Genomic DNA, 15,069 nt, shown 5'->3' with positions numbered 1-15,069 from the left:
CATGACAGCCGCAAGCCCCCATGTTTCACAGCCTGGTGATGAAACATGCTTATGAGAAACAGTGGACCAGTTATCAAAACAGAAGATGCATTCCTCAGAAGAAATTGTCTTTCATATATCCAACAGGGACAGCACCACCAAGACAGATCGGCTTGCAAACAGCCTCCACACACTCCTCTGAGGGACCTCTTAGACAATCACTTACAGTGTCTTTCTGTAAAGGTTATTCTAGACTGAAAGTATTAGCTAGCATCCTGGCATGATTAATAGAAGGCAAGGAGGCCACTTTCACAGAGATAAAATACAACCAAGGTGTAAGTCAGCAGAATGGTCAAGTAAATCCTGATGCCTCTGCTTATTGTGTGTCTGTATTAAAAAGAAATTAACTCTAGAGGTCAAGATAACATTGGAGCAAAGGGAGAGATTACTGCTGTCTCCCTGAAGACTTTTCTCCCTGAGGCAAGACAGCATATACCTTAGATTAAACTTTTATCAGCAGACCTCGGAATTCCATCAATCTTTCATTACCGGCTGGCTCAGAGAACCCTCTGACTACTTGTCATTAGGAGGCTTTCCATCCTCCCGGTGAGGACCCAGCTCCCCCCATCACCCCTAGGAAAAGAAACAATGGCAAAGTGAAAATAGCGGTAAGTTTCTGATTAGCTCAGAAACCAAGAGGCCCATTATTTCTAAGCCCCCAAAAGAGAACTGTCCTTTACCACTGACAGCTTCTACCAACTCAGAAAGGATGTTTCTGTGGCACCCCATGTGCAAAGCTGGACAGAAAGAATCGCCGCACTCAACCTGGTCGCCTGAAAGCCCTCTTCTTGGCAGGCACGCCCTCCACACTGCCTCCTGCAGTCAGGGCTAATTCAATTTAAGGGTCAACACCAGAGAGTACACGCAGGAGACAGGAACCACACCAGTTATTGGAACAGAGAGAGAGGATCATATGAAGAATGGTGACTACACAGCTGAAAAGGGAACAGGAAGAAGCCATCATGAAGGCAGCCACTGCGAGAGGGGGCTGTGACCCGGAAGGTGGAGAGAACGAAGGCCGAGGCTGGAATTGGTAAAACCCAGAAGTCTGGAGAAGCCCCATGGAGCAAGACCTCCGACACTGAGGAGGTGGTATGCTGGGCTGGTGTCTCTGGACTTGAAGGAGGGCCAGGGACCCGGGCCTTTCCAGGGGGTGCCTGAGCCAGTCGTGCTGGTGGCTCTGCATTTCTGTATTGGGAAAACTGTGTCACCACTGATGCCCCGAGATAAAAACCCTATTCCAGGAGGAAGCTCACAACACAGGAGCTAAGTCCCGCCCTTCCCCCAGCCACACAGTCCCGTCAGGTCAGCGCCTAACGGCAGCAAACAGAGAAGCGGCAGTGTGGTCCGCCGGGCCCGGCTCCGGCCTCACAAAGCAGGCAGACGACGGTGGGCGTGGAGCTCAGGGACAGCAGCTCAATAACCGGTGCCGGAAGCAACAGGTCACAGGCTGGGAACACCAAGGTGATCCGAGCCCAGGCTGTCAGAGGCCTGCAACAGGTCACAGGCTGGGAACACCAAGGTGATCCGAGCCCAGGCTGTCAGAGGCCTGCTTGCTTCACCGCTTCTTTGGCAACTGTTGGCCCAGCCAGAGACTCCGCTTCCCAGAATCCTTTGCAGCAGCATGGGGCCACAGGGATGTGACCAGAATGTGGGCGTCACACGACGCGTGAAGCCTCCAGGTCGCCACCAACTTAGAGACAAGTGCCTTGGCCGGTCAGACTAGGAAGACAGCGGACAGCAGAGCAGGGCTTGCCGCTTCCACTGACTTCCTTCAGAAGTCTCCGTGACTGCCTGACTCAGTAACAGTGAACGCACTACTACTCTTTCTGTAAAGAGCCACGCCATATTGGGTCCACCGCATTTGAGTCTCATACTGTTTTTTACCTTTCCTTTTTTAAGTAATCCATTAACGATGGAAAGACACTTTTAGCTCGGGGGCCTCTACTTTTAATTCACACCCCTGGTTTTATCTCATTAAGGAAATGGACCAGGCCTAGAGTGTGAAGTTCTTAGTCTCCCTGCTGACCCCAGGTTACTCTGGACCATCCATTATGTCTTGTCAGGATTAACAGAGGAGCTCCTGCTTGGACAGAGGACAATTCCTGGAGCCTGTCTTTGCCCAGTTAGCTGGGTCACTTAAGGCAAATCACACTCTCTGACCTCAGTTAATCCCTAAAATAAAAGGGTTTAAAGACAGTGGTTACTCAGCCATCTTTTACATTTAAAAGCCTGTAAATTACAGTTTTACATATTTTAACTAATTTACAGTCAGGATGCCCCATGCATCAGCCCCCAACCCCATCCCACCCCAAGTCTCGAAATTAAGTAGCATTTTTCAGAAGAATCAACACAAAACAACTGCTGGCAGGAAAACAAAAACACGAACTCTGTGTGGTGAAGGACTTCTAAAGCAACTTAAGCCAGGAGCTTGGTGGATAAAACCAGCTGGAAATATCCCAAGAGAAGAGAAAATGAAAAAAAAAAAATACTCAGTGCACTTGAGACTTACTATGTTATTTAGATAAAAGTTCCCTGAGATCTTAACTAGATCAAACAGTTAAGCCAAAGATAAACATTTGAAAATTTATGAATAATCTATCACAAGGTAAAAATTGTTCATCCAAAAGAGAAAAAAGATGCATAAAACACACTCTCAGAAGAGAGGTTCTGCTATAGAAGCTATAAACACAAACAGCATCTCAGGGCTGAGATTCAACCTGCAGAAGAAAGTGCTTTGTAAAAAGAGCTTGGGCCCAATGGCTGCGAGGGTCGCTGTTAACCAGGAAGGAATTTTATTTCCTTAGAGCAGGCCCAGTGGGGGTCTCCACGTACAACAGTTATTTATTACAAGGAATTCCAATTCTTCCTAAAGACAAAAATAGCGACCTAGCATTGCCACTAATTTATTTTTTTATTTATATTCTTTTTTCACTTATTTTTATTAGTTGGAGGCTAATTACTTCACAAAATTTCAGTGGGTTTTGTCATACATTGACATCAATCAGCCATGGAGTTACATGTATTCCCCATCCCGATCCCCCTCCCCATTGCCACTAATTTAAATTAACAAGTTTATTGACCAGAGCAGCATTTCCTAAAGTGTGTTCCATGTGATGACATTTCCATGAAGAAAAGAGTCCTAGTCCACATAGGCACAGGAGAACCTGTGAGAGGGTCCAGAGCAAAGGGGCTTGTCACACTTGGTTTAACACACTCTTCCAACTGACTCTAGAGCCTTTTTCTCCCCATTTCAAGGGAAGTCTATGAACATCTGACCTGATTAGCACTCCATGCTACACGACCTGGAAAATCCCACTCATGGGGTCTGAAACCCTGCAGCTATACCACTTTTCTTTCTCGTGGGAAACAAACGGGACTAGCAGACTATCGGCAACACCCAGAGGATCTGTGCGCCCCTTCCTAGACCTGCCACAAGAGGCGAGGAGAGTCCCTGTCTCAAGTCTCCTGTGTTCAGAAGTTGTGTCTGCTTGCTGCTGACACCTCTTTACATGAACGAGGAGCGTGCTTTCTCCCAGGGCCCAGTGAGTAAACAGGAGAGCTGTGGCCAGGATTGGCAGAGCCCCTGAAACTGTTAAGTCCCTCCCAACCCATCCTTGGAAGAGAAGCCTGTAGGTCCACAGAAACAAGATGCAAGGTGTCACTGGGGTCGCCTGCTCCAGTCCCTGGAGGCAAAATGCCAGCTCTATGACTCAGGTACAGATGGGGACAGCCTCCCCACGGGAGCAGGTCTATCTGAGTGCCCCCTGGGGCTGCAGTTCCAACTTTGATTGGAAATACAGGGCTCTTTGTGAAACCCCTTTCCCCAGTCTGCGCCTCTGGGAGCCTTAACATTTATTTCACTGTGGTCAAAAAGAACCAAAGTATAGAACAGTCAAGAAAGAGGAGGGAGGCCTCCCTCTGCCTAGTAATCGTGCTTCCCAGGTGATACTAGTGGCAAGGAATCTGCCTGCCACTGCAGGAGACATAAAGAGGTATGGGTTCAATCCCTGGGTCAGGAAGATCCCCTGGAGAAGGAAATGGCAACCCACTCCAGTATTCTTGCCTGGGAAATACCATGGACAAAGGAGTCTGGTGGGCTACAGTCCATGGGGTCGCAAAGAATTGGACATGACCGAGCGTCTGAGCGTCATGCAAATGGACTCCAAGAAGCACCGTACTTAAGGCTGGCAAGAGTCTCAAGAACAAGACAAAAACTTCAGCCCCGTCCAGCAACCACTGACACCCTGGGTGCCAAGGAGACTTCTTAGCTAATCATAATAAGAGGCTGCTCTGAATCAACCTGAGGGATCAGCAGGGGGTGTCACGGCTGGATCACCGCCTTACCAAAGTAGACTTCCTCCATAAGGAATTTCTGCAGAGCCAAACCAAACCCACTTGAAAGCCTTAAGAAAATGCTAAACCCCAAATAACTTTATAAATTCTGAAATTACATGGCTCAGTGAAGCACTCAGAATTTCAAGAGAAACTGCCCTTCATGCCTCTGGTATACATACTTTTCATATTCACTTTAACCACATCAAGAAATCCCCTAAGAGATTCCATTTTCTCAGCAAGGGAAGTTACAAAAGAGAATTCGAAATGGACTTGTTTTTGCAAGCAAAATCAAACACTTTTATGTTTTATTCATGCAAAGTGTAAGTCCCTTCGCAGCATTACAAATTGAATTTGCTCTTGTAAATTGCTGTAAAGGAAAAAAAGAAAAAAAGGAATCAAAAGCAAAACCAAGTATCTTTAAAAAAAAAGAATAATAATCAGGAATACAGAGGTCCCTTCTTTCAGAGAATGAAAACTGCAATGGGGAGAAACTGAAACTTTCCCTGACAGACATGTTTTTTATTTACTGCTTCTAAAAGCAGCCCAGCTCAACGGCCCCCAACCAACGCAGGAGCTTCTGAGGTCCTGAAAGCTAATGTGGAACCCTCAGTGTATTTCTAAATTACACTTACCTGCTAACATTGAGTAAAAACAAGAAGGGGTTTAAAAACCATGAGTAACTCAGTGCACATTTCAGAAACATAACCAAGGCTAGGTAACCTAATTTATACCTGTATCATTGGGTACAGTGGAGTGGTGGGGAGTTCTTTCCGCTTTGTAGGACAACTGAACACAGCATCTAGAACAGCCTCTGGCCCTCTGTTATCAAATGATAAACTGCACTCAAAACCTCCCTGAGGTCTGATCCCTCCCTCACCCTCTCTGTCTTTGAAAGGAAACCATGTAATTAGCTCTCTCTCCGAGTGGATGTTGCTTTAACAAATCAAAGCTAACATGCATTAAGCATTTTCTATATCCCCATCACCATGCCAATTACTATACATACACACAGGCACAAACATACGCATGCTGTGTGGTCCTTATTATCATCCCCATTTAACACACGAGAGAAGCTGAACCCATGGCTGGAATAATTCTATCCACTGGAATTCGAATCATATTTTTCACCCTGAACAGACAGCATCTGGCCTTAAAGAGGTGGGGTGACCTGAAAACCTCATTGATGAAATCCACTCACAAGCCAACCTTAAGAAAACACAGCCCCATCCAGTTGGACATGCATACAATGATCTTCACCTTGGCTCCTGTCTTAAAAACAAACATGGAGGATAGGAAGTGTAGGGAGGGATCAAGCATCTTACACTCTTCCATCAAGGCTAAACGGTTTTGAATATGTACAAACATCATCATGTATTTTCCTTTAATTTCAGTGCTCCAGCTCTGCCAAGCAAGTGAATGACAGGTGTGGATGCATAATCTAGCTACTCACTCCCTTCAAAGCACCTGGTACCGCTGTCACTGTTCATCACTGTTACAAATGCTCAAAGATACAGCTATGCTCCCAGGAAGGTTTATCCAATCAGCCATCAAAGGACACTCCATCTCTCTCTCTTGTGACCATTTCTATGTCTGGTTCCAGCAAAAATGCTTGTTCTTTGATGAATGCTTATCCATTTTCCTTTCAGGCTTAGCACTTGGAACTGAATCAAAACACTACTGAATTTGCTACTGCCCGAGGCTGGGTGAAGTCAAGGCTGAACCCCCTAGAGGACCACACAACCCAATAAACCAGAAAACCCAGGGATGGAGTCAGGTTCTGTCGTCTGGGGATTTCACCAGCTTCCGCAATGCTCTTGTCCATTTTCAACCAAGTAATAAATCATCCTACAGCTTGTCCCTAAATGCTAGGAGATCTGCAGGCACCTTGAGAGTTGCCAAAGATTAATTATAATTCAAGAGTTAGATGCATTTCATGCAGCCTAATTTACTTAATAAAGTATCAAAGTCTGATGTCTGTGATACCAGCCACTTTATTACTTAGAACAGGTACTTGAAAACCAGAAGTTCCCTGTTTCCAGTCACTCTGGAGAACAAAAAGATTCACAGCACATCTAAGTAAGAAGTACTTGCTTGAAATGACAAACATTCACTAGAATTTCAGAAAAATTACACATTGAATGGAATGTTGGTTTGACCAGACATTTCAAATGTTAAAAACGTTCAGCCAACTTCAAACTCCAGGAGTTCCTGATAAGCATGAGTTAATGACCTAAAGCTTGTGATCTGGATAAACAAGGTTCTACTGCATAGCACAGGGAACTATATTCGATATCCTGTGATAAATCACAATGGAAAGAATATGAAAATCACACACGTGTTACTGAATCACTCTGCTATATGGCAGAAATGAACACATCACTATAAATCAACTATACTTCAATAGAGTAATTAAAAAAAATATAGCTTGTGGTTAGAGGCGGTTCAACCTCTCCCTTCCAACAAGCCCTCTCCAAAGAAAATACCAAGAGCAGAGCATCTGAAATAGCTGAGACTCGACTCTAAAACGGACTGCAGAGAAGAGGAAAAAAACCAGGTCAGAGTTCCGAGAGCCTGGATGAGCTGGGAACTTGGATGGGATGGGAGGTGGAGAACCGTGCAGAACCAGAGGCGGGGCCCAGAGCTGAAAAGGGCCTGAGGGACGGAGACCGGGAGCGGAAGCAGCTGGTTTAGGAGGCTGGGAGAGAGATGTGCCTTCACTCTACATTTCTGCGGAGAGCTCACTGTCACGTTTCATGCACCGACGTGCAGCAACAGCAAGGCTCCACGCTGGCGCTGAAACTGGGCCACCCGGCGAGGTGACACAGGACGCGTGGGGCACTCACCGGCCGTTGTCGCGGCCCACGCCCCACACGCGGATGCTGACGATGGGCTGGGCGTGGAGCACGCTGCGGTCCATGGGGTCCACCAGGCTCAGCGTGTCGTTCTCCAGGACCAGGTACATGTCCTTCCCCTGGGATTCAACGAGAAGACTGCTTACCTTCTGCACAAAGCTGTGCATCCTCAGGACGATTGTGGCTACCAAGGGATGTCGGTTCAACGATCAAAATATCGCCCCCTGGGTCTGAAATTTGTTTTTTAAGGGACAAACATCCTCTCCTGATTAAAATATTTATAAATCCTTCATCTTCCCCTCACATGCCCAATTTCTCTCTCCTTCTACAAATCCTCTGAAATGTGTCCCTAGCCTGCTTTTGAGCTGGCTCTTATTTTTAATTATTTACACTTTGAATCTTTACTCTAAGAAAACAGGCTAATGGCAGGTTCCCTGGAGTCTGGTCTCTGACTAACTCCGGGTCGGCCGGCCTCTTGTAGCCTCTGTCCCCATTCCTTCCCCTCTGCCCAGACCCTACCAGCCGTCCCCATGATAGCCTTCCTGGACCCACAACAAGGGCTGTTTCTTCTCAGCTCTTACACCACCTCTGATCTGTGTGATCTGCCCGGTAAACAGCAGGCACGGCTTGGCGACACTTCTCGGGGCTTCAGGAGCTAATGCTGATGTGCCTTTGTGACATCTCAGATGTTACAGCACACGCTTCAGGCTCCTTGGCTCATGAACGCTCTCACTTGCCTCAGAGCTTGCTGTGTTATTATCTCCAATTAGCAGATGGGGAAACTGAGGCTCACAGGCCAAGTGACTTGCTTATGGTCCGACACAGAGGCCGAGACGCCTTTAGCCACAGGGAGGGTGGGGGCGGTGCTGCGGTGATACCAACACGGGAGGAGGAGGTTTCCAGCATCACTGTTCAGGTTCTAGTCTCCTGTCTCCCCACATACGAATGGCTCTTTGAGGGCAGGAACACTAGCCTATCCAACTTCATTCCCCTTGCAAACCCGCAGGCATTTTAAGAAATTATTAAATGTTTGCTGCCTGACAGAAAGGCTGTGTCCACTGAAGGTCACGGTCAGCCCAGATGCTAAGGCGTGGATGCCAGGGAGGTCTAGGCTACGCTATGCGAGGCTGAGTCGCTTCAGTCATGTCCAGCTCTTCGTGACCCCCTGGACTGGAGCCTGCCAGGCCCCTCCGTCCATGGGGATTCTCCAGGCAGGAATCCTGGAGTGGGTTACCACTTTCTTCTCCACCAGGACAGTCTGGCGGGAAAGAATGGTGAGGCTTCTTGGCCGATCTTCAAATTCCAAAGCAGGACAGAAAACCTGCTCCTTGGTCTGGGTTTTAAGAACGATGTCCCATCACGGGTTCTCAGAGTGAACATAAGCTCTGCCGCGGGGGTGGCAGACGTGGGTGTTGCAATGCCTCCGCCCATCAGGGTTTAGTTAAGCCAAGCGTCTGCAACTGAGATCCAGGATGATTGGAAATCTTCCGAAAGGGGAAGAGAGCCACTTCCAGGCGAGAGCACGGGCGGTAAATAAACTTGTGCAGGCTGTCGTACCTGCAGACCCTACAGCGCCTGGGGCAACAGACAGCAGGCCGCCTCCGACCTGAAGCGGCCCCCAGTGGGTTTTGGGGGAACTGCAGCTCACGTGACTTGCTGTGGGCAGGGTTTCTTTCTACGGACACATTAAGGTCACAGTTGTGTCCAGGCCCTGGGCAAAGAGCCAGCTGCTAATTAACCAGCCTGTAGATTAATCAGGACTGAGAGGCAGGTCCTGGAGAGATTCTGCCTCCCAGCACCTCGCGGAGGCTGGGTAGCCGGTGAGCAGTTAAGCGATGGTTGGCAGCGCCAAGAGGACAGGCCAAGCTCGAGGGAGGGCTGCAGTCCCCCACCCTGTCCCCCCAGTGCAGGCCAGGCCCCCTTCTTCCCGCCTTCAGCTGAGGGCTGCCACGTGCTCAGGAGCTGCGTCACCACTGAGTCCTGAGGAGCTGGGGCCCCGTGAGCAGGGCAGGTCCTGGGGCCCCCGGGGGCCAACCAGGCGACGTGCTTTCAGGTAACTGAGAGCTGACTGGGAATCTCTGGAGCCTTTTCCGTCTCTCTTTGTCCTTTCCCACCAGGACCTGGGTCACTGGCTGCAGCCTAAGAGAAATCTGCAGCCAGACGCAGTGGGGAGTGGCCCCCAGCGTAATTCCTGCCCGGTAACCACTTCTCCGGCAGCGGCTTCCTGGAAAATACCTCAATGGTGCTGAGAGACTCTAAAAGGGTTTGGGCTGACATTGTCACCCATGTTAAATATGTTCTGTAGGACGTGACCCACAGGGAGATCAAATCCACGCCACCCCTCCCTGCCACACACACACACACACAGTGCATTTCCTTGGGTCCTCACAAAGGCAACAGAGGCCGTCTTCATCAGTCAACCCTACCAACAATCTCCATGTTACAGGACAGAACCAGGGACCACTGCTGGCTGATAACCTAAACAGCGAATGGTTGGCTGAGCATGGAATATCCCCGGTACCCGATAAACGCCTTCAGCACTCCTCAGTACTGTGTCTCTCAGCTCTTAGGGCTCTGGGGTTTCATGAGGCACAGCAGGAATGCAAGCAAGTCCGACATGAGTGACTTCCCCCGTAACTTACCTCTCCCCAGATGCCGACTGTATCTCGGATGTCATTTTTGCAGTAGGAAAGCTGTCTGATGCAGTTGTTGACGGCAACGCTGCTCTTGCCGGGAGCGAGGTCCTCCTCTGCCATCTCCACCCACCCCAGAGAGCGCACAGCGAAACACTAGGAGGAGACCAGAGAACCAGAGATTACTTGCTGGCCACACGGAGCCCAAGATCCTCGACAAAATGCGCTTAATGTGTCTTCAGTGACTACAAAACGTTCAATCATCTAATTTAATAACTAATTCTTGGCTGCAGAAAAATTTAATTGTGGCTCTTTTTTACTACTAAAAAATGTAGTAGTAACTATATTCTTGCCTACCTTTCTGTGTGTGTGTTCAGTGTTTTTCTTAGAACCAATTATTAGAAGTAGAATGATAGGGCTAATGGGTTTCAGCATTTGTAAGCTCTTTTTTCTAGTATCTGGCAGTATCAGTATCTTTTATCTAGTATCAGGCAGGATTTTTCAATAGTAAGAACCTCAGAGGGTTCTCACAAGGAGTAACCTCTATGAGATTTGTTACTTGCTAAGCACCTAGGAAAAGGTGATAGAAGGGAGAAAGAATTAAATACATGTTTGGCATTTGTTTCCAATGGGGCAAAATGTATTCTCTAATATCCAGAAATGAAGGAAAACAGAGGGTGGGGGTGTGCGTTCACCATAACAAATCTCAGTGTTTGTTATTAGCACCAAATCCTTAAAAGTCTACAGAATAATTAACCTGTAAGAAAACAGAGCACAAATGCAATTTATTCTTTTATCATTTAGAGGTATTCAACGTGAGATCATGCTCCTCATCTTCTTTTTAAAATTAAGTTCAGGTATTCAATTTTTTTTTAAATATGGAAAGTATCACATGCATGTTGCAACAAATAAAAAATCCAAAAATTTACAGAGAAGTTCACGGGACATATGAGGGCAATTTGGATGCAGCAGCTATCTAGCTGTTAATCGCCAGGGCTACCAGGTGGCTGGAACTGCACTCTCTCACGGCAACCTGTGATGCAGGTCCCCTCCTGAGCTGCACATCAACGGAGGAGGCCACGTGCCCAGAACAGGAGGGGCAAGCAAGGTGCCAGACCCCTGTGGAGCCAGCAGGCTGCCTCTCAGCATCTTCTGAAGCTTCCAAAACTGCACTTCACGACAGAAGGAAGAAATGCAGCGAAGTGTCCGTAAGTGGCCACATTCAGGCTACTTTAACCTTCCCTGTCTCAGCGCCTATTCCCAGATGGGGTGCCTCCTTCCTGAACTGTTAATCACTTTCTCAAAAAAAAAAAAACCCCACCAAAATACTGAAAACGTTAACAGAATGTGGATCCTCAGGTCCTAGAGGTACCTGGGCCCCGGTGTGGACCCCATGTGGAATGGAACAGCTCCCGCACACTGACGGTGCCCGTGAGGCCTCTTACAGAAACACCAAAAAGAGAAGGTCATTGCTCCAACAACTGCAAAAGGCACTCAGGCCCCCGGGCCCTGGGGAAAGGTTCTGGGAGACGCCGTCACAGTGCACGTGCGCGTGTGTATCTGGGGGAGAAACACTGCCCAAGGGGAAGATGCTACCGGAGCCGGGGCTGCTCCTTCTGAGGCCCTGCTCCCTTTATCCTGCGAGTGGGCGTGTCAGAAACGCCGCAGGAGGACACCACAGCGCATCTCTCCACGTTTCATTAAGACCAACAACTTCAAGGGCCATGCCTGTAAATACGCATTTTCTGCTTCCTGCAGGTGGCGCCGTGCAGCCCAGTAACTTTTCTTTGTTGGCTCCCAACATAGTCCCTGGTGAATAAAATCACAATGCCACAATCTCCCTGCTTCCATCTGCCATTTTGATCTTGTTATGCACCACCTTATAATGGAAAATCTCACCTTTTCCACCTTCACCAAATGTGCGGAGGTTTTCCTCTACGCCAAAGAGCAGTTCTCAGTCACCAGCAGGGTGTCTGAAAGTTCAGCTCAATTCTGACACTCTCTACCTGGAGACAGCATCAGATCCCACAGGTTTAGGGCTCAGCCCTACAAGACCCCGTCTCCCACACCCCTGCCAACTTCACTTGCCAACTGCAAGCCTGTTATCACCTGAGCCAACCAGCTACAGCTTGAATGTTCTGCTGGACCGTCCTCACTGGGTTCACTTTATTTGCTAGAGTGGCCAGCAGAACTCAGAGAAACATTTTATGTACTAGATCACTGATGCAATTGTTTGGTCACAAAGTTGTGTCTTTGTGACCCCATGGACTGTAGCACGCCAGGCTCCTCTGTCCTCCGCTGTCTCCCAGAGGGTTAGATAAAAGGACACAACTCAAGAACAGCCAGAAGGAAGAGATGCACAGGATAGGTACAGAGGAAGTGTGCCGAGCTCCCATGCGCTTCCCAGGGGCCACTCTCCCCGCCTCCACACGCGTTCCAGCCTGGAAACTCTCTGAGTCCTGTCCTCCGGGTCTTACGGAGGCTTCATTACATAGGCGTGATTGGTTAAATCACAGGCCACTGGTGACTGAACTCAACCTCCAGCTCCTCTCCCTTCCTTGGGGATGGGCATGGGACTGAAAGTTTCCACCCCCTGGGACCCAGTGGGTTCTACTGGCAACCAGGTCCCACCCTTAGGGGAGTTCTAGAAGTCATCTTATAGGTATTTACTCATTTACTCCTCACCTCAACCCTACCAGGTTGATGCTAAGTTACTGCATCCATTCTACAGAAGAGGGAGAGTGAAGCGCAAGGCTGATAAATGGGGGACTGAGGCTTCCGGCCCAGGCAGCCGGGCCTCTGGGCTCTCTCTCTTACTGCTCTGCCCTATGCCCGAGGTGCTGCTGGGGAAGCAGAGCCCAACTGGGCGGGGCCCATGAGAGGCCAGGAGCACCGTCAGAGAGGTCAGCACAGGCGAGCGTATCAGGCCCAAGAGCATGTGTGCTCCGTCGTGGCCGACTCTTTGCAACCCCATGGACCACAGCCTGCCAGGCTCCTCTATCCATGGAATTCTCCAGGCAAGAAGACCGGAGCGGGTAGTGATTTCCTTCTCCAGGGGCTCTTCCTGACCCAGGGATGGAACCGCATCTCCTGCACTGGCAGGCAGATTCTTTTACCATCTGAATCACCAAGGAAGCCCAGCCCAAGAGCAGGACAGCCTAAATTAAAATTTTAGCTCTGACTTAAAGGTACGGTGATCTTGGCGGTGTAACTTACAAAGTCTCATTTTTTTAATTTGCAAAAATGGGATTAACAGCAATACTTACCTCAGAGGGTTCTCACGAGGAGAAAACAACATAGTACAGGTGAAAACACACCATGAGCACTGCTGAGCGAAAGTGCAAATGACCACAGTGCCGCACACACCTTGAAGGGAGTCAGCCAAGGGGAAAATGAAAGGAGACTGGGAGATCTGCAACTAGCGTGACCCCCATGTTCCAATGACCCCCAGGATGGCTTTGGTTTATGTCTGTTTTCTGGCAAAATCGTTAAGAGCAGCTCCTTTTATTCTCGAAAGTGTCCTAGTTTGCATAACAAATTATAGTCACTCCAGTCAAAATTCCAGTGAATTCACCCTCTGGCACAGAGACTGAGGTTTGAATGTATCATATGCATGAGATACGCCCAGGTGGAAATGGGTTCAATACGGCAGGCTGTGTGTGTGTGTTGGGGGGGTGGGTACAGGGCATAATACCCTAATACACCAGCGGTACTGTGGGATGGTGCTATGCCCTAAAACTAGAAGCCAGGAACACATCTCCCCACTTCTTATACAGCCTATTACAGAATCCTACAGTCTGTGAAGACTCAAAGAATTTATTAACATTAAGGAAGGTGAAAAAGAATACCGGCTATTTTGTCTTTTGAGTCCAAGAATGCATGGATTTCAAAAGACAACAGTCCTCACAATACAATTAATTTCCTGTATGCATTCAATACTTCGGCTGTTGTAACTTAGTTTCTGGTGGGAAAAACTCCACCACAGGTCCCCACGGCCACAGTAAGAGGACGTGGACGCGCGCGGGAGAAGCCCCACCAAGGAGCCGGCTCCATTTCCTCCCAGAGCCCAGCGGCAAAGAGCAACGCGCGCGACTTGGTGCTGCCCCCGTGTGGCCAGCAAGGTTCATCGCCACCGCTTTCCCATAAAGTCAGGAAATCATGAATCTATAATCAGCTTTCCAAATAAACACCCGCAGAAGAGGAGGAACTCAAAACAGCCAACCCAAATACGTAATCAAATATCTAACCAATTTGACTGTTTAAACACTTTTTTCAAACTTTGAAGAAGAAAAAAGTCAACATTTGTACTCTGATGCTCATTCTTCAATAGCTCTTTACCAAAAGGGTAAAAATGAGTCATGAATGGTTCAGGGTACAGACTGTAACCTAGATCTAGATCAGGAGGATCTGGATTCAAGTCACGACTTTGTACCTACCAGCTAGTGACTTTGGGGAAATCACTGCCGGTCTCTAAGACTTAGTTTTTTATCTGTAAAATGGGAAGAATAATAGTACCTATACTTTATAGTACTGTTGTTGGACTGAGATAATATAGGTAAGACCTTTAGCATATCTGGCATATAATAAGAACTCAATAAGCATTTATCATGTTATCGATACATTTTATGTGTGGATTTCAAAGATTTCTTCTAGTTTAACTGATGTCAGCCATAGCTAAAACACTCAGAAGGCTCTGTTAAAACAGAGAAAACCAGACACCATCCCCACAGTTTCTGATTCCGTGGGCCAGCATAGGGCCCTCAAACCTGCATTTGGAATAGTCTCCCAGGTGATGCTGAAGTGGCAGGTCTGGGGACCACACTTGGAGAATTTCCTTACTTCTTGTCATGCTGGTTCCCACGGCTGATCCTAAAAGGCAGATCTAGGCTCAAATCTCAGGACTGCCACTTACGAAGCGTGATCTTGGGCATGCTCATTCACGGTTCTGTGCCTCAGTTTCCTCGCCTGTAGAACAAGGGCACTGAAGTCCCTGTCTCACAGTAACCTGCGCGTACTGTGAGGATGGGCTGGGCAGAGTCTGCTGCTGTGCGCGTTGCCGCCATCGGTTATCACGGGCGTTTAGGGAACCGAGGTCACGGCTGAACCGGGAGGGATGCGGCTCTCGGTTGGGGCTGCTTTCTCCCCCACCTGCTCTCTCCCCCCTGCACCAACGGTCGTGTCTTGCTGGAAACACACATCCCCTGTCG

The 15,069-nt window shown here is 48.4% G+C and overlaps 1 protein-coding gene across 13 annotated transcripts in view; it reads right to left on the bottom strand.

Annotated features, from left to right (window-relative positions):
- Nucleotides 1-15,069, bottom strand: part of APBB2 (amyloid beta precursor protein binding family B member 2) — a 405,670-nt gene that overhangs the window by 59,754 nt on the left and 330,847 nt on the right. For all 13 annotated transcript variants that reach the window (XM_070451963.1, XM_070451967.1, XM_070451970.1 and 10 more), the window contains 2 exons: nucleotides 9,872-10,018; nucleotides 7,221-7,348 (listed from right to left, as the gene is read on the bottom strand). In XM_070451963.1, coding sequence (XP_070308064.1) covers nucleotides 7,221-7,348; nucleotides 9,872-10,018 — 275 coding nt within the window. The remainder of the gene's footprint in view (nucleotides 1-7,220; nucleotides 7,349-9,871; nucleotides 10,019-15,069) is intronic.

The sequence above is a fragment of the Odocoileus virginianus genome, chromosome 21 (genome assembly GCF_023699985.2).
Source record: "Odocoileus virginianus isolate 20LAN1187 ecotype Illinois chromosome 21, Ovbor_1.2, whole genome shotgun sequence".
Taxonomy (NCBI): domain Eukaryota; kingdom Metazoa; phylum Chordata; class Mammalia; order Artiodactyla; family Cervidae; genus Odocoileus; species Odocoileus virginianus.
This window is presented reverse-complemented; position numbering and strand designations above follow the sequence as displayed.